This window comes from Corvus moneduloides, chromosome 18 (genome assembly GCF_009650955.1).
Source record: "Corvus moneduloides isolate bCorMon1 chromosome 18, bCorMon1.pri, whole genome shotgun sequence".
NCBI lineage: Eukaryota > Metazoa > Chordata > Aves > Passeriformes > Corvidae > Corvus > Corvus moneduloides.
Genome location: NC_045493.1, coordinates 7451305 through 7471184, shown reverse-complemented (window position 1 = coordinate 7471184; position 19880 = coordinate 7451305). Strand labels below are relative to the sequence as shown.

General features: G+C 40.5%; 2 protein-coding genes and 1 non-coding gene across 3 annotated transcripts; 1 reads left to right on the top strand and 2 right to left on the bottom strand.

Moving 5' to 3' along the window:
- Window positions 1–2778: 2778 nt before the first annotated feature.
- Window positions 2779–12692, bottom strand: RANBP1 (RAN binding protein 1). Its single transcript, XM_032128310.1, has 6 exons — window positions 12605–12692; window positions 10688–10824; window positions 9511–9668; window positions 7593–7721; window positions 5619–5684; window positions 2779–4689 (listed from the first exon to the last, which is right to left on the bottom strand). The coding sequence occupies exons 1-6, from the start codon at window positions 12617–12619 to the stop codon at window positions 4565–4567; spliced, it is 630 nt and encodes a 209-aa protein (XP_031984201.1). The 5' UTR covers window positions 12620–12692; the 3' UTR covers window positions 2779–4564.
- On the bottom strand, window positions 5407–5538 carry LOC116453288. The gene has a single exon (XR_004243742.1). It is a non-coding gene; the product is annotated as a small nucleolar RNA SNORA77 (small nucleolar RNA).
- Window positions 12693–12804: 112 nt separating the features above from the next.
- TRMT2A (tRNA methyltransferase 2 homolog A) lies at window positions 12805–19877 on the top strand. Its single transcript, XM_032128309.1, has 11 exons — window positions 12805–13783; window positions 14488–14596; window positions 15079–15260; window positions 16126–16240; window positions 16483–16598; window positions 17174–17285; window positions 17758–17880; window positions 18169–18244; window positions 18746–18862; window positions 19080–19176; window positions 19491–19877. The coding sequence occupies exons 1-11, from the start codon at window positions 13203–13205 to the stop codon at window positions 19789–19791; spliced, it is 1929 nt and encodes a 642-aa protein (XP_031984200.1). The 5' UTR covers window positions 12805–13202; the 3' UTR covers window positions 19792–19877.
- Window positions 19878–19880: the final 3 nt, after the last annotated feature.

Genomic DNA, 19880 nt, shown 5'->3' with positions numbered 1-19880 from the left:
ATGACACCATTAGCTTCTCTGTTAGGTCATAAGCAAATTGCACATCTTGATACAACAGTTCATATCTACAATACAGTGAATCAGCTGATGTCAGTTTGTAGAGTCAAGACTGATAAACAACGAGCTGCACTTTTCCAGCTTGAAAGCTGGAAACATGTTTAAGACTGTAAAGCTGGTGAAACACTTGCAGTAGTCAGACACCTTCCACAAAGGAAGTTTGCTGCACGTAACATCTGATCCAGATTTGTGCCAGCACCTTCTTTGTACTTAAAACATTACATTGGTGTAACAGAAAATACACCCCACAAACATTACCTGTACCATTAATACTTTACAAAAAACCATCTGATCTGATGTATGTTGCATTTTCACTAGGAGACTATAGCAAACTGGTTTGACAAGTCTTCCAAATATGAACAGGTCTTAAGTCAGTGGTTGGTGTCTAATGTGACTTAAGTGGACAGATATTCCATACTTAAATTTGCGTATTATAAAAATACAGTGGGCATAAATCTAATGCATAGCTGTAGGTACTAACACTACTCAGCTCTTAAATATTAGGAAGATTTTTGCTCCTGTGCTTGTCAGTTTTCACAGCCTCAAGATTTATTTCCTTATTCTTACTTGCTCAAGCTGCTTACTTGAGAAGCACCTTGTTTTCACAAGCACTAGAGTCTTGACAAATCACTTGCATGTAGAATCCATTCTACAGCTGATCATTTCAAACTTTTCTTCATCAAGCAAACCACTTCTGATCTGTTGCAGTTAAGTTTTCCTTAGCTCCTTACTCTGAAAATGATACTGTCAAAGATTTAGCTAAGGTTGGTAAAAACCTGGTAATTCCTTTTCTTTCTATTTTAAAGAGTAATTCTAGCTAAATCTAATTAGGAAGACCTTTAAAATAGATCCTAAATAAACCATCATAAAATAAAATAAAATCCTTTATACACACCTCACTTCACTGAACTAGTGTAAGTTTACACATGAACTCAGCAATGTAAAAACGCTTTGAAATTAGTTTGGCTAATCAAAATTAAGACATTGGCTTGCCATGGACACCTCAGAAAATACAGCTTGCTAGAAACAACCTGGAGCAGCCAGGACAGATGGGTGTCCTGGGAACAGGAGGGCATAAATAAAGACAGCAAAGGGAAGTTAACTGGAGAGGTTTAGGGTTGTTAAAATAACCACCCACTGTTTAAGGACTTGGCACTGAAAGCCAATGGCAATTTGTACAGATCAAAAACCAGCAGGGCAGTTTATAATGTAATCTCCACCACTGTCTCCATTTCTACACAAATAGGTGCAATTTAATATTACTGAGGTGCCAAGCTGAGTTTTCTGAACTCTGATTCGGAGTCTTTTCTTTAGAGAAAAGTTACTAGCAACATTTTTCACTGAATTATGTGAAGGAATGCACCGAGATGGAGCAGCACAAGGCCCAGCATTGCTGAGGGGCATCAGAGTTCAGCACAACTCATTGTGATCCACACACAGCATCCACCAGAGGACACAACACTCTCAAAGAGGTAACAACTCTTAGCAATAAAATCCAAAGAACTACTCAGACTGATTTTTTTCCCCCTTTACATACAGCTTTAAGCATGTTGCATCAAAATTAAGAATTTACAACATTCTCCTATCTGCATAGCGTTGAGAAGAATTTTAATTTTCTGAGTTTTTGGTATCACTGAGAACTTGTGTTTGATACAAGCTACCTTATTATACAGGAAAAAAAATATCAACATTTAGTGTTAAAACAACAAATTGGGAGTGTTTGCAATTTGTGAATGAGAGATTTAGTATCATTAATACAAACTTACTCCTGGAGAAAAAAAACCCCAACAGATTAGTGTAGTCTTCAAAATAATTAACATGGAATCTAGAGAGAACTATTTTAAATTCATTTCTATAATAAGTAGACTTCTTTAAGACCTGAACTACCTGTTAAGAAGGTATTCTTTTGATGCTTGTCCACAGTTAACAATTTCTAAGTTGAATTCATCACTCAGGAATCCTCAGACATTCATCCATTCAGCATATACACAAAACCATTAGTACCATCAAAGGCTGGGTCATTAAGCCTGGCTATATAGCATCTTTCTAAACCTGAAGCAAGCAGAAAATTTGTACAAATTGCAGACTTTAGCACCCAACAATGCTTTACTAACCCTATTATATTTTCCTTCTTTCTCAAACATGGAATAAAGCTTTTAAAAAATCTTCACTTGGCAGCCTACCTTACCTGTAGGAAAGTTTAATCATTAGAATAACTTGTAAAAAAAAAAAAGGTCTTATTTCATCGAGATAATTTTAAAAATACTTACTGCTTTTTAATGTGTAGAACAGCTAAAGCAACCAGAGTATTGACTGAGCATCCTTTAGTTTAGAGGACTAAAATATTCTTCAGCCCAATGTTACCTAGAGAAATGATTTTACTGAGTGGTCTCTCTTAACTTTGCTCTTTGAGACTGCAGACTTGCAAGGATGGTTGCAATCCATGAACTGTAAACACAGATCAGTTAACTTAAACAGGAATGGAAATGTCTTGAAGTCATTTAAGGATGCTGAAGTAAGAGGGGAAGAGAGGGTAATAACATTAAGCAGGAGTCATCAATAACCAATATTAAGACAAATTAAGTCATTCAGGTGCTGCCCCCCCTCTTCTGTACAATGTTTGACAGTGAAATGCAACTCACCCATTTTGCTGCCTTCATCACTTTGCCCCTGAAGACTAAAAATGCATTCCCAGTATGAGTTCTCAAAATAAAAAGCAAATCCTTTAAATGAAAATTTAGGTTTATTTTGAAATTTTTAAGTCATTTCTATCAATTTAGACACAGTTTGACATTATCAGATCATTTACAATGATTCATGGATAAAGATTTGGCTTTTACATTCAAATGTTAAATACTTCAAAATAGCTTTGTCTTGTTATTTCCAAACCAGAAACACTAAAGAGCATTTTGTTTTGCCTTTCAACCATCTTCATTAATTAACAGACTTTTGATATCTGCTGTAGTTCAAGGGGAACGTGCAAAACACCAAAGGAATTATTTTGTTTGAATGAAGTGAGTACCTGAATTACAGTTCCAGATTTAAGACTCGTTCACTGTAGCATCAAAAGGCAGTGCTAAGAAAAAAAGACGTGATTTTTTTTTTTTTAAAAATATATTTTCCTCAGGTACACTGCAGAACCTGACTGAGCTAAAAGCCTCTTTATGAAGACAAAAAGGTCTTGCTATCCCATGTTAACATCATTCAGTCTTACAGTTTAGCAAGTTTTGTCCAGTTTTCATAATTATTTTGGAAACTATTATAAAATTTCATCTCTATCCTAACACAATCCTTGTATTAGTGTTTAACAACAAAATTCAATTTATCTATTAGACTTAATTCTGTTGATTTTATTGCTTATTAAAGTTTATTTTCTTACTCTCTAGCACTAATTTGAAATTGGATAAACTAAAAACATTTGCAGGGAAGAGATTTGATCAATTTGCCCATTCTGGCAAGGAGGGTGTCCCTCAAGCATGTGCACCATAATTAACTGTTCCAAAATGAATTCCAGACTGCTGCTCTCCAAGAGGGACAGCCACCCTACCAAGCATCTGAGAAGTTCAAAACTCCTCTAGTTTGTAAAAACAATGAGCTCCAAAGCCCTGGGAAAAAAGCTTATACGTTTTAGACCTATAACAACAACAGGCTGGCAAGGGGAATGTCACAGGAAGGTACTCAAACAGCTCAGATTCCTTTGCATACACCTCAGCGTAACAGGCTGCTGCTGCTGCTGCCTTCAGTCAGCAAACAGCACACCATGGAAGATCTGGGACAACAGCAGGAACTGTCTGCTGGAATCAAGCCTTTGTACTATTAACAAATTTGGGGCAGGGGGAAGCACAGATTTTGTTTTGTAAGAGGGAAATGCTTCTCAAATCTGACATAATACATATTTGTCCCCCACCTTTATTTTCACTGTCTGATGGATCATCATCAACAGTGTGCCAGAAATGCTCTTACTGCCTGATTCCAGAAGTCTGCTGTGTTTCAAGAAGCACAGGCACATTCCCTGCTCAGGTACACACAGCAGCAGGTGTGAAAGGTCTGTTACATTACAGTTTAGAAGCCATACAAGAAACACAAATGCAATCCTAATCTTCCCTGCTGACAAAGTCTGTTAACCTACTTAATCCACAGGAATGATGATATGTAGCTCAATTAAACATGTGTATTCATAAGCCTTTACAGTATACAGAAAACTCAGTTCTGTCCCCTGATGCGGTTTTCAAGTTTGTTTTATTCACGCTTTTGGATGACTATAAATAAGTGTTTCCACTATGGAAAAGAAAGTTAGCACAGTACATTTTCATGACTGGGGAATGAATTTTTCTGAAGACACCTTCCAAAGGGCAAAAGCTTAGAAAAAACAATGTGAATGTTGAATTCAGTTCCATATAAAGTCCCTTGTAAAAATTAAAAAAAAAAAAACAACCAAAAAAACCCAAAAAAAAGGAAAAGAAAAAAAGAAAAAAGTAAAGGAAAAACTGCAAGGCCCAGGATGATTTTATTGCTTTTCTTCAGTTTTTTCCTTGGTCTCTTTCTTCTCAGATTCTCTGCTCTCTTCTTTTACAGAAAGCTCTTCTAGTTTTTCAGCAACTTTATCAGCACTATCATTTTTGTCTGTGCCTGCTAAAAGATTGGTTAGGAAAAATGTTACATACAGGCAGTAATGGATTTCCCTGTTAGAAAGAGTAAAGACAGAGGGTGAGGGGGGTGGGGAGAGACAGCTGGTATTGGACAAAAATTAAGATATTCTTCACTGACCACTGGAGTCACTCATCCCATTTCTTTTCCTCTGGTAATTACTTCAGATGTCAGAATTCAAGAAATACCACTCGTATATGTTAATCACTACATAAGGGCTTAATCACAGGGACTGAGCAGTGTGTAACATCTGGCCAGCTGTGCTGCTACCAATAAAGTATCCAGATAAGTCCTTAGCTTCTTGTCATCTTAACCAAAAAAAGCAAAGCCAAGTTCTCCAGTTTGAAATTGGGGAATAGGAATTCTTAAGACTGGAAAACTCCAATCTAAGTATCTCGAAGAACATTGACTGCGGTAGTCTGTTCTTAAGAAAGATGGAAATGTTTATTATATTTACATGGTGGGACACCTTGTCACACAGGCAATTCTAAAGGGAAGTGCAATAATCTATTAGAGACTTGTGAACAACTTCATACACATTAACAGCTATAAGAAAACATTAAATATTATACTTGCATGATTATACATTTGTGAAATTTGGGAAAGGGACCTGCAAGGAAGAAAGAGCACTGTGGCTGCAGTGTTCACAGTTCATTTGTGTACTATAAGCCACAAATACTTCCTTGGTAGCCTTTCCAAAGCAGCGATGTCCCAACAGCAACTGTAACAGCCTTCTACAGGAAAGAAGGCCATCGTCACTCCTGTGAGCTCTTACTCTCGCAGACAGAAAAGCACCTGAACTGAAGGCTGCAGTTCAGCACAGAGTGAGTCTGCTGGAACACGACGCTCCAGGGTACTGCAACCACTCACACAGCTCAGAAATGTGGCACCGAGTTACACTGAGACTACCTTACCTTTCTTTGCTTTCTTGCCTACTTCGTTCCTGCATTCTTCAAATTTTGCCTTGAATTTCTGTGCATCTGTTTCAGTAAAGATAAAATATTTTTTCATTACTTTTACTGCCTCACAACATTGAATACTTCTAATCTGGAAGAAAGATACCCCAGGAGAAGCTTTGTGTAAACAAAATTTTTAGGGACTTATGAAGTAATCTAGTAAATCATACAAGATGCAAAATTCTTCAATCGCATCTTTGTGCAACAGCAATTTATCTTCTTCAGCAAGTTTACTAAAGCGGCTTATTTTGCAAGATACTCAAAATGTAATGCCAGCAGGAGCTGTTCTGTAGTTATTGCAACTCCCAGCTGTCTGTAGCCTAAAGGAATAGGAATACGATGTCAGAGACTGCTAATACAACTATACGTATGCAGAAGACTGAAGATTAGCTTTGAACTGCTATCCTTGCCAGCTACATTATACCCCAAGAGTTTTCCACAACCTGACCATAACTGGGGTTCTTAGCATCAGCAAAGGAAGATAATGCCTGTTTCACCAGTACAGCATTCAGACTCTGTACCCAAGGGCTATTCCTCACTACAAAAGCCGACAATGCATAATCTTCATTACATTCTAAGCCACCACTCAATTCAACAACCATTCCAAGCAGTTGATCAAATTTCAGTAATGTTTCTACACAAGTAATACAAGCAACAAGAGACTGGCCAAGGAGCTTCCTGACAGCAGAACGACCAAGGTGGTACTAGCCTGCTATACCAGGCTGGTCTGGCTGACCACAGGAGGTCACTGTTGCCCCACAGGCATTCTGAAGGCACTTTGTAACTGGTCCAGGAAGTGTTTGTATCAATTCCTTTTCAAGCATCTCAAACAGGAGAGACACCTGAAGGACAAACTTATGTCTCTTCACCTGTCATCTGCTTAGTCAGTACTGCAAAGGGCAAACAGGAAGAAAGGAGTACTCCTTTAAGGCAGAACATTCAATAAGCTGAACAGCCTCTACCAGAAAGAGGGAAAGACTTCTCAGAGATGAGCAAACAGTTAGCCTTTAATTTCCTTCTTGATCATGAAGCAAGCACTAAGCAGGTGGACCAGAAAGATTTGTCTAGCTAAACAATATAACACTGGAGACTTAAGGCAAAGGAAGAAGACAAGATATACTAAGTTCTTTCCTGATGTAGTCAAATCCATCAAGTTTTAAAATATACAACCACTTTATGATCCATCTAGTACGTAGGGAGAAAAGGAAGCTAACACACTAAACTTGTGTGGCAAATTGTAAAGCAAGAAATGCAACACTTTTTCATTTTGCTTCTTTAAAAAAAACCCAACCAAACCACCAACAAAACAACATAAACCCCCTCTGCCCATAAACACTTCTTTGATTTAATCCCAGCTGATCCATTACTAGTTACTGCTCTGGTACTCGATGTAGTCACTCCAGAAAAAGCCACCGACTAGTTTGATGGGTCTGACTAGCACTTTTCACTGAGGGTTCCATTTAATCAAAACAAAGATACTACATACTTCATTAGAAAAAACCAACCCAGATGTTCTGCTAATGCAGACAGACCAGAAATATCAGGTCAGGATTTCCTTGTTTCTAATGCAAAAATCTAATCTTAACTACAATGGAGCACCCGAATTAAATGAAAGTAAGCTGCACATGAATCTCTTAACTGCTTTTAGTTTTATTCTAATTGGCATTGCACTTACATGAAATGGCTTATGTTAAAAAAGGGCCTAGGGCAGAAACAGTACAAATATTACTGCAGACCTAATTACTTCACTGTTTGTCAACAGATGTGGTTAAGTGATTAACAAACTTCTCTCAGATAAAGAATTAATTAGCTAACACTACCACAAAGGAGTGAGATACAGCATGTCTCCAACAATGGTTTAGAGCAGTATTCAGGCAAGCAGGGTAACATAACAGTTTACAATCAGTGTAAGTTCAGTGCCAGTCCACTCACTCTCTGCGTTTAGAAATCGGATTGCCAGAAGTTCGGGCTTGGGACTTTCATCTGCAAAGTCAGCATGTGTGTTCCAGACCCATGCCCTGTCGCTCCCAGCGTTAGGCTTCAGCTCCATTAAGGGTGTGACTGAAAGGAAAGCATTAAAAGATGTACAGAGCACAATAGTAAATGTTTTCCACATCAGCCTCCATAAATCTCAGTGACAACGGGCTGTGATGGTTACGTAAAGCACTTGACACAGAATTTCTCTGGGATAAGTACAAGACAATGGTGCCCATGTGTATTTTTCCTTACACTGTCAAATAAAATGATGCAAGACCGTTACTGTGTGAGAGGATGCTGGATTCACTACTGTTAGGAAAGAGAGTTTAATTCAATTTTTGTTTAAAACAGATGAGTATGATACTAAGAGATGCAATCACTGAGCACAGCTCTGAAGTACAGGCAAATGATTTAGGAGGAAAAGGCATCCAGACAAACAACACTCCTTCTTTTGCACACCGAAACTACTACCAAAATTAATTTTAAAAAACACTATTCCTACAATTAGTCATCAGGTTAATTCTCTCACCCATCATTTTAAAACTGTACTACAAGATATTACAGAATTCTGCAGCGCTGCAAAGTGTTCAGTGTATTTTCAATCTGTTTGCTCCCTTCCAGTAAATGGGGCCCTTTCCCACCAAGACACTACAATTACCTCACCTGACTGACTCGAGAAGTTGAAATGTTACTTCCCACAGTACCTTAAGACTTTGTACATTACAGACATGCAAAGTATAAGCAGGGCTTTTTTTCTGGGTCCTGTCTAGTTCAGGAGAAATCTGAAGAGTCTACTCCCTTCCCTGCATTTTTAAAATCTAGAGATCAAAATACATTTTGCTCCATTTAATGCTCTGCAAAAATGAAGAGAGTCCTTTTGTCTGACTGTGAGTCAGCATAAATTCAATAAACAAGTCTATAGGGAGAGCAGCTTTTCCACGAAAAAACCCTAAACAACTTTTGACATGAATACTACAAATTCATCAATTCTGTTTTGCATATGTGCAACATTTATTTCTCTAAACAAAAGGTTTATTCCTGCTGGTTGGTGACTACACTGCTTTCATATTTGCCGTTTCTTTTACTAAACACCTGTCTCCTCTGAACACTTTGATTTCTGAAGGGATCTACCCAAGAAAACAAGCACTATTGAGCTTTGCATTAAGCTACTTCTTATTTCAAGTTACATAAATGTAGTTTAACTCCACAGAACATTATATACTCCTCATATAAAAACCTGAGTATCGCCAAAGCAAGCCAGTATCACCATATTAGTCTGCTTGTTGCGAGTTGTGCTGACTTTCAAGTTTGTCTTGCTCTTTCATGGTTTTTTTTTATTCAAAGAGGTTTCTTTTTTGAATGAGTCAGCCCAATATAACATGTTCATTTCAGTTTATTTCACAAGCAGAGAAAGGTAAACTCAGATTAGCTTAGCACCTCAGTCTGTTTTCTGATGGTTAAGAGATTGGTTCCAGCAATTCAAACATTTAGCTCCAAGTAGTAAATTACTAGATCATGTTTTTTCTCACTCTTTTACAAAAGCAAGCCAGCATACATTAAATTCTTATTCCAAACAGTATTAAGGCCTACATGTTCTACACTCTATTAATCATTAAAATAAACCACACCCACTGGAAGCAATCATATAATGCCCATCTATCACAGCTAAATTTTAAAGTGACTTTAGTTAGTATTAGAGCAGTATCAGGCTCTGAGGGAAAAAAGCTTCAGCTTCCTTCCATTAATAAAAATAATCCCTCATGGTTTTTGATACCTGAAACCTTGTATGAACAGCAGGAGACAACCATACTGAATTTCTACAAGCTTATTTTTTCAAACAAGAATAAGTAAGCAATAGCAATGTATAACATACTGTAATGGTTTGCACAGATTTTTAGGGTTTTATCCCTCCGCATGAGGAGGCGAATTGTTCCCTTCTCCTTGTGTTTCAGGAGCTTCACATCACCAGTTCCTCGTTCTTTCCACTCTGGAAGGTCATTCTCAGATGCAAACCGGAAGAGCTTCGCTCGCCTTGGAGAACAAAAGATTTAATGAGCCTCCATGTATTAAAACATTTATTAAAACACCACACCTGATAGAACAGGACAGTTCTTTTTATAAGACACACAGAGGAAGAAAACAATTCCTTTTATAAGATTCTCTGTTCAACTTCAATATACACATTTAGAAACTGATATGATAAATTAAAATCTAGTAAGAGAGCATTAGGAATTATGTAATAACTGTACTAAAATTCTGGACACTCTTAGGGAATGATAAACATATTTGGTGTAGGCAACCTTTTAAATTCAGGTAGCTAATTAACAGGTTTTGCTAAAGCCAGAGTTCACCATACTACCTGTTAGAAACTGACCATCACTTTAGGTATTACCAGAATCTGTATATGGAGAACTCAAATCTCTCTTCCAGATGAGCAATACCATTCGTTGATTAAGTAAAAGCAGAATTTTTTAAACCTATTTAAAGCAAGCACATCAGGGATCAAATTCAAAACACTTCTTAAGCCTTTAGGCTACATTTTTCTTCAGAAAGATCAAGCTCTCCTGATCTGACAATAAGCATAATCTAAGGATAAACTATGTTGAGGACAACAGACAGGAAATGCCACAGATGCCCCAATACTGTACTGCAGCTGTTGTTTTTATTATTTCAGCACCTTGTACATCACCCTTTACCTAGGGATGCATGGCAGCAACATCATATACATCTCATTTCTTTCCTCCCAAGACACTTGTTTCATACTCTGTGATCACAATTTCAACAATTGTTACCTAAGTTGTTGTTTTCTTTTATGCTAAACAATGCTAAAGCCAGATTTGTACTATCAGCTCCCTTCTATGGTTCCAGACTTCATTTCCTTGGGGCAATATCAACTGCCCCCCACTCAATCTCGGCCATCACAGTGCAGGCCAAGCAAGTTAGATTACCCCTTCATACAGAGATTGCTACAAGTTATGCAGCTTCTTATAAACACTGTCAAGTTTAAGCCTAATGAACACACACATAATAGAGAGAAATATTCTACTTACATCTTAAAGAGTTCTTCCTCATCCTCTTCCAGAGTTTTTATTTCTTGCTCTGGAAGGGAAACTATGGGCTCAAACTGAGGATCGTGGTTAGAATCATCTGCATTTTCAGTAGAAGTATCATGCTCCTCATGTGCTTCCTGAGGAGTAAAAAACCAAAACACAAACTTGCTATGTACCCAAACCCTGAAGTACTCATATCTGTGTTTAAAACATGTATCACTTTTCAGCAACTAGATCTTAGTAACTGAAATACCATTATACCTGAAAACAAAGGACTTCCAAGTCAACATACAGTTACACTAAGAAACAAAAAGGTGCTCATCCAGTGCTAGGTGTTTTAATCCTACAACTCATGAATTGTGCGGAGGCTTGGCCTTGGAGCAATAGCTCTTGGTTATGGAAAAATAATTTCTTCAACAATTTTTCCTATGCAATGTGTTTTATGCTACTAAAGCCCTACTATTTCTTTAGTGCCTAATGACCCATTGCTAATGGGAAAATTAGAAAAAAAACCCCACACAACATCAAAGCAACCACCTAACCCAGCTTAAGGGACACATTGCATCATCTCAAGTTCATAATTCGGTCTTATGTATTAGAATCACCCACAGTCAAAGATATTATGAGACAGAGCTGTAACACTCATGAAATAATTTAGGTTTCTTGTTTTAAGACTCCTCAAGGAACTTTAGGTTACAAGTACATGGCCAAAATAATATTTCCTATTTAAGTTCTTTAGGAATCTGTCAGAGCATTCATTAAGCTTAAGAATGGTTTTTACTAAGTGACTAGTACGTAAATGATAAACATCTCTAGTACTTCATACATATGGACTGCTAAGAAGCACTCAGCACACAAGCCTAGGAGGGAGATTCATATGCAAGTTTAACAAAGCCACAAAGCAGCTATCTCAGGTCAAGGGAACTGATTTGGGTTTGGGGTTTTTTGTTGCTGCTTGAGTACCAGAAAGGAAAAACAGTCTATACATCGAAGACATTTAAATAATATTTTTACTTTACAAATGGAAGAGTCCGCTCTTACAGGCTCTATTCACAATGTCCTTTATAGAGCAGGTACACACAACTTGTGCATAAAGCCACTGAAATAAAGCAGTCTATTTTTACTACATAGTAAACAAAAGAAAAAAGAGGGGACAGGGGAAAATTAGGTAAAAAATGTTGCAAAATAAAGTCTAGTTGTATCAACAACATCACACAAGCTATCGCCAGTTTTATGTCCCCGGTGTTCCAACATGTAAAAAAAAAGCGGGAAAGGCGTTACGTCACATGTTTCCGAAAAACAGGACAAGAAACGTTAGCTAAACTTTTATACATTGTATCTTCCTGTGTAAGTAGCACATCCCTCCTGGTAACTCATGGTGCGTTCTGCGCCTGAGCAATTAATTACACAGACCATGAGAAATGCACGATTCACAGCAGCCACATGCGAGAACGTGGATCCCGTTATCACGATACGATCCCGCCCTGCCGCGATATAAAGCACGTGGGGAACTGCTGTAGCACGAGGGGTCCGGCCAGCGGGCCGGGGGAGGGGCGGAAAGAGGGAGGAGAAAAAGAAAGAAGGGAAACGGGGAGAAGGAGCACCCGAAAGATCCCGGGTCGCTCGGGCTCCCTCACGCCGGGGAACGGCAGAGGCGGGTGGAGGGGCCAGCCCGAGGAGCCGCACGTGCCCGGAAGGGCCGCAAACCGCCGGCCCCGCGGGCGCGGCCGCTCCAGCCTCCAGCAAGGCCCAGCGTCCGTCCCCCCGGGCCCTGCCCGACCTCGGCTCCCCCCGCCCGCCTCAGCCCCCCCCGCCCGCGCCCCACCTGTTTCCGTTACTCTCCCGCCCCGGCCCTCGGTGCCGCCCCTTCCCCCCCGCCGTTCCCGGCCCGGCCGCCGGCCTGCGGCCGCCCCTCACCGCCGTGTCCGCCATGGGCCCGCTCGCCGCGCTCCGCTCGCCGCTTCCTGCCGCGCGCCCCGCCCGCCTTTACCTCATTCCCGCAGCCCGCGCCGCGCCGCCGCAAGGCACGATGGGAAACGCCCGCTCCCTCTCAGCCCCGCGCTCGTGCCCCGCCCCCGGCGCGGGCAGAGCACCGCCCGCCCCGGCCCCATCACACCGATCCCCCCACGGGCCCCCGGAACCGGCCCCGGTACCGGCCCTGCCACCGACCCCCGGTACCGACCAGCGGCGCGGCCCCTCCCGCCCCCCGAGAAGCGTTTTTGTTGTCCCGTTTCCCAGGCGCTTTTCCCATCACCCCCCGCGCCATGGCGGCGACCGCCCGCGTCCCGGCTCAAGATGGCGCCCGCGTGAGGGAAGGGGTGATGTGTAAGCTGCTGGTTTTCATATGTTTAAGAGCCGCAGGTGCTCCCGGGCGCGGGGAGCGGCAGCGCTGAGGGGCAGCGCTTAAAAAACAACCAGATCCTTTCTCTGCCGTCACTCTCCTCGCAGCGGCCCGTCCGGGAGGCTACGGCCCCGCCCCAGGAGGTGCGCGGGGTGGCTGAGGGCTGGCGGGACTATGGCGGAGGAATGCGAGCGCTGCGACCCCGACCGCGAAACGGCTCCTGTGGCGGAGGCTGGAGATGGGGCTCAGCGGGACAGCCAGGCCGGGGAAGACCCCGCGGAGAGCCCCGACGTATATAGATATATTAAGGGAGACTTGTTCACCTCCGAGATCTATAAAGTAGAGATACAGAACCTGCCCAAATACATTGGGTTTAATGACGTGAAAAAGTTCCTTGCCAAGTACGGGCTCAATCCTCACAAGATAAAACTCTTTGGGAAGCAGACGTTCGCCTTCGTGACGTTCAAGAGCGAGGAGGAGCGGGACAAGGCCATGCAGGTGCTGCACGGCGCGCTCTGGAAGAGCCGCCACCTCAGCGTGCGCCTGGCCAAGCCCAAAGCCGACCCCATCGCCAAGAAAAGGAAGCAAGAAGAGGATTCGGAGCAGGGAGAGGCGAAGCGTCCGGCTCCCTCCGGAGAGGAGCCTCTGAGCAAGCGGATCGCGGATGTGGTGACCCCGTTGTGGAACGTGCCCTACGAGGAGCAGCTGGCCCAGAAGAAGCAGGAGTGCGAGCAAGTGCTGCAGAAGCTGACAAAGTAATTCCTGTTTGTAACGTAATGTGTACAAGACTTGGCCTTATGATGGGATATAGCTAAATTCACACCAATTGACAAAGCAAACCTCTAAACTGAAGTGAGTTAGAGGTAGGTCAAAACTCGGATCCCCAGTCAAACTACTTACAAGATAATCTGCGATGCTGCAGCCTAAAAGCTGTTCCATCTAACAAAACTTGCTATTGATGTTCTTGGTCACATTCAACAGATTGCTTAATGAAGGGGGATTGGTTTTAAAGTCTGTTGTTCCATAAGCAGAAGGATGTTTGTGCCCTTAAAAAAATGGCATTGTCACATGGTGTAAGAGAGAATCAATCTGTAGAGGTGAGAAATTACTACTAGGATTTTCTCTTTTTAAATCCCCTTAAAATTTTATGCCTGGTCTTTGGAGATCAAAGTATCACTTCTGTTTCTTGCCTTGGATAAAACTGGCATTCTTTATCATGCATGGATACATTGATAAATCCAGTACATAACCATTATAACTATATTTAACCCTTATTTTTTCAGGTTACAGCTCTTACAAAGCTGGAGAGGGTTTGCCCGTTAAAAAATTTTGGAAGAAACACTTCCATGTGATAAACTGATTCTTTTTTGTGCCCTATAGAAAAAAAAAGTCTTGTGCAACTCTTGACCTCAATTTTTCTAAATGTGTGCTTTACACTTTTTGTTTCTGGTTTGGGCAGGGAAATAGGAAATAACAACAGAGCTTTATTACCCTGGTTGTTCCTGCAGAAGCAGAAGTTTAATAAATTATGTTGCCCAGTGGAGGGAGTGAAAGCATCACCCTTACAGGTAATGTAATCTCAGGTAAAGTGTGGAACAGGCTTAATGAGCTGAGGGTTATGTTGATTATTTGGTCTTGAGAGACAGTTGACAAACTGAGTATTCAGCTTCATCTTGTAATAAATGATGAATTTTAGATGTTGTTGCCTTTCGTGTAAATACTGTGTGGAAATATTTACAGGAAGCAGAAAAATTGATAACTGGATATTCTAACTTTAAAAGAAATATACTGTCCTTGCAAGCCTGTGTTGTAAGCTAATACATTCCTCAACAGAGGCAATGTTTTGCTTTTTAAATAACAAGATTTACTAATACTTTTTTATTACTACTGTTAGTTCACACATCAAAATCCATGAGTATCTTCTATATGAGCTAAATGTTCTGTGTCTGTTTTCAAATGCATTTAACCACATGAGATTTGTTTCAGGAGAAACTTGGCATGTACAAATAAATACTGTATAAATATCTTACATAACTTTATTTTAATCTAGACTGAATATCGCAACAAATGTGAGTTCTTGATTGGGATTGGTGTAAATCAAGAAGACAAAACTGTGGGTTGTCGTCTTGGCAAATATAAGGGTGGTACATGTGCTGTAGTGGAGCCATTTGATACTATTCACATTCCTGCTATTGCCAAAAAAGTAGTAAAAGCTTTCCAAGACTACATAAGGTGAGCATAAGTAAAATGAGTTATCCATAAAGGTTTTGATATCTTAATAAAAAATATTTTAAATTTAATTAGTGTTTGTTCTGAGCTTTAAGATCTAAGATATACCAGTCTCAAATTCTAGCGATTCTTTGTTTCCACCTCGTGCCTGGATCATGGGGTGTTTTTCCCTTGGTCCTGCTCAGCTGCTCAGAGATGGGGGAACAGGTACGAGCTGAACACAGCTTTATTGCAAGCAATGGGATACGTAAGTCTACAGGAAAAAGTCTGTGTTACTCAGGAGTTTCTTCCACTAACTGTAAAGAAGTACTCAGGAAAACACTTCTGAAAGGAGGAATTGAATAACCAAGGTCCATTGCTTCCTTGGATGAGGAGAAGAATCATCCTACAGCAAGGAATAAACCAAAAGTTGCATATTAAGCAAGAGTACTTTTTTAGAAAAAGGGATGCTTTCATTAAAGAGCATTTAATTCTCAGAAATGGAAACCTCAGAAGAATCATGAAGATGGAAGACTTGAACTTGGTATGAAGCAGAGAAGCTAACGAAAGCATTATGAAAAGTTATGTCACCCTCTGAATGCAGTGAGAAGCTGCCTCTTGCCTCTCTGTAATTTTGCATGGGTTAAAACGGGTAAGAGGATTGTGGGAAGGAGGGACAGATTATTTTGCTTTAGGAGATCCTATCCATCAGTCTTTCTTAGTTGAGATGTGGAAGTCATTCTTTCCCTGACAAATCAATGTACCCTCTGTTTGTACTTAGCATTTTTTCCATCACTTTGCAGTGACCTTCTTTTGATTCAATGAACTGTTTAATGTTACACAAAAAAATAATTCTCTGTATAAGTAACTGAGCTTCTGCAAATTACAGGTCAACTCCTTACTCAGTGTACAGTCCTGAAACCTACGAAGGTCACTGGAAGCAGCTCACGGTCCGGACCAGCCGGAATGGCCATATCATGGCAATTGCTTATTTCAATCCTCAGGTATTTCACTTGATACGTAATGTGCAGCCCAGACTCACAGCTTTAGAACTACTTCAATTTGATTTTGTGAATTGTGCATGCAAAAGAGAAATAGAAGAATTACTTGGGGTAGTCTGCCTTGCATCACCACTCTGATTCTATTCTGACTAATCCGATACATGGAAATGAACAAGGCATACACTAAATCCTATCTTGAAATCACTAAAATGATTATTTTTCCTTTTTTCAAATGAAACCTTTAGAAATTGAGTAAAGAAGAGCTAGCTGACCTGAAAATCTCTCTGGCAAAATACTTCACAGAAGGGATGGGAAAGAGCAGTGGTGTTACTTCTCTGTACTTTGTGGAGGAAGGACAGAGGTGAGGACATTGACTTTGCTTTGATGGATTTTGGTGGTGGCTGGGTTTTTGGTGTTTGTAAAATAGCAGTTAGCACTTTCATAGCCTTGTTTTGTCTGCTTCGTAGAGGTAGCAGCGCTATTACTAATTGTTGAAGTTACTCACCTTTTCCACAAGAGACTCCTGAAATTTCCCATTCTCTGGACAAAGGCAGCTAGAGTTTCAGTGGGTGAACCCACTGGCCATTGCTGGCTGTCAAGCTGTAGAAGTGTTTACTGCAGTAGATGAATGCTTATTACTATCAAGTAACTTCTGCCTTTCTTCCCTATTTATGTGAATTTTTCAATCTCCCCATCCTCCTTAGAGCACAAGGCTCACACCATCTTCATCTCAAGATGGTGAAGGTCCTTGCACTCTGAGACAGTAATGGCCAAGGAGAGTCTCTAAGAGCAGCTGATAAATGTTACTGATGAGGATGTAGTACTACAATTTTATGATGACTACAGCTTTGGTAAAGATTGTGACACAATTGTCTTCTTTTTTTGGTTTTGTTTCCCCCTCTCTATTTTGTCTCCCCATTCCTCCTTTACTCCCAGGAAATCTCCCAATCTAGAAGACTTGCCTTTGGAGCATGTGGCTGGTGATAAGTACATATATGAAGAACTCCTTGGCCTAAAATTTAGAATTTCTCCTCATGCATTTTTTCAAGTAAGGATGATGTGAAGCTGCTCATTTAACTGGATTTGCATGAATGCTCTTGAGCTTGACTAATGCTGTGGAACAAGATGTTACTCACTTAGAGATTTAACCTTTTATATATTTGATGTGATTAAATACCAGTAAGTATTATGTTTGGCTGTAAAAGCAGTCAATGACTGTAAGCTTGATGGGAGCACATTGAAGACAACTTTTTCTATTTACTAGTTCATTACCATTTTCCTCCTGTTTCTTGGCAGCGTTTTGTAACACTGAACATGCAATAATATAGTTCAGGAGTCTTGTATTACTAATTTTTGTTTTCTTTCCCAAAACTTATTTCTGCCCTTCCAACACTTTAAAATGTATTTTTAACTTATAATGATTTGTTTTGTTGAAACAAGAAAACATGCTTTACTAAGACTCATTAAAACATATTTACTATTTATGAAGAAGTAGATCTATTGGAAACTTAATTTCCCAGGTGAACACACAAGCTGCAGAAGTTTTGTACACTGCCATTGGGGAGTGGGTACAACTGAGCCAAGAGAGCACTGTGCTGGACGTCTGTTGTGGGACAGGAACCATTGGGATTTCTTTAGCAAAGGTTGGCAATTTCCCTTCCTGGATAGAAGCTACTTTTTACCTATTTTTAACTGTGGCTGCAAGGAAAGAAAATACCTAATGAACGTGAAATGCAAAAGATTATATCTTAATTTTTAAAATTAATTTGTAATTGAACTGCCTGCAGCTGCTTTACCATATCCTTGTGAAAGCTCACCCTTGTGAGCAGCCTAGGTAGGAGTCAAAGTCCCTGTTAATTGCTAATGCTATGAAAAATGGTTAAATTTACATATACATATCACAGAGGGATCTTTTTCCTTTGATTCTACAGAGAGTGAAGAAGGTAATTGGAATTGAGCTCTGCCAAGAAGCTGTGCAGGATGCCAAAGCAAATGCCCAGATTAATGGTGAGTTAAGCTGAAATGCTAAGGCTTTTGTGTGTTAAGGAATAGTTGTACAGCCAGTTGCTCTTTACCTTATCTAAGCAGCCTGGAATTACATGTTGTTGATAGTGATCTTGTCCAGTTTAAACACTTAATCACTTGAAAACAAATACCTTGGTAGCCTATGAGATCAATTTTCCAGTTGAACAGCTTTTCTTAAAATTTAAAAGTAAAATATTTATTTCAGGGTAAAAATGAAATGAAACCACAGCTACCTTCCTAAAGAAAACAGGAACATAGCTGATGCTTGTGGGCTCTTGCTTTAGTCCAGATAATGGAAGATGCTCAAATTACTGTTGTTTAAATTATCTGAAGTTAACTGTGATTGTTTAAATTACACTGATTTCAGGGTAGACTAAACAATTTGTAGTTTCTGAGGCATCAGAACTTAATATCCAAGGCGAAGAACAGAAAGCTGCTTTGACTAGACAAGTACTCTGATAACATCTTCTCTTTTTCTTACAGAGCTGAGTAATATTGAATTCTATTGTGGGAAGGCAGAAGATATTGTTCCTTCCCTGATGAACGTTTTAGCTCCGCAAAACCTGATCACGATTGTAGATCCGCCGCGAGCAGGGCTGCGTAAGTTCACCAGTTAGGGTTTAACTATTGTCTTGATGGGTGTTGGGTGGGAAACTGAAGAAAACACCACTGGGATAAATTAAGTGGAAGCTTTTGGTATAGCTTGAAGCAAAATGGCAGCAGTTTTGTTCATGCTGGAGTATAACATGGCATTTTTCTGTGAGGCTCGTGCTGCACACAGAACCAGTACACAGCTGTTGTGGTTTTGATCATCTAGATTCCAAGGTAATTCTTGCCCTTAGAAGAGCTGAACAGCTGAAGAAGCTCATCTATGTCTCCTGCAATCCCAGAGCTGCAATGAATAACTTTGTGGAGTGAGTGTTTCTTGCATTAAGTTTATTTACTAAATGTAGAAAGAAGAAAAAGATGTGTTTTTTGAGGAGGGGGAGCACTGCTGGATTTTTTTTTTTGTAAGCCATGGTCCTTGAGGCTTACCTTGCAGCAGAAGTAGCTGGCTTGGAATGGTATTGCCCAATACACAAGTTATAACGGAAATATCAGGGGTAGTGAATAACCTGATCATGGAATTGAGGCTTGAGGAAGAAAAACCTCTCTGAGAATAGCAGTGATGAGCAGTGTACTAAACTATTAACAGTTCTTTCTGCATTTCCTTCCCTTTCCCATCAAGCCTATGCCGGGCCCCTTCCAACAGGGTGAAAGGAGCCTCTTTCCGCCCCGTGCGAGCCATGGCTGTGGATCTGTTCCCTCAGACCAGGCACTGTGAGTTACTGATCTTCTTTGAGAGGGTGGAATATGCCAACGGCAGCTCTGCAGCAGCAGCAGCACCCACTGCCGGTGAGATCACAGCAGCAGCATGTGGCTCCGAGGGCATGGATGGCATCAGCCCAGCAGCCAGGGAGGGGGGGAGCCAGGCAGCTGCTGGCCATGAGGACACTGCAGTCCAAGAGAGGGGGTCACTTAACTCCTGAGAGACTTTGCAGAAACTACTTTTGCTTATTAACTGTCAGTAACATCACTTCTGTAACATCCAGGTAATAAATCTCTGCACAACAGAGTC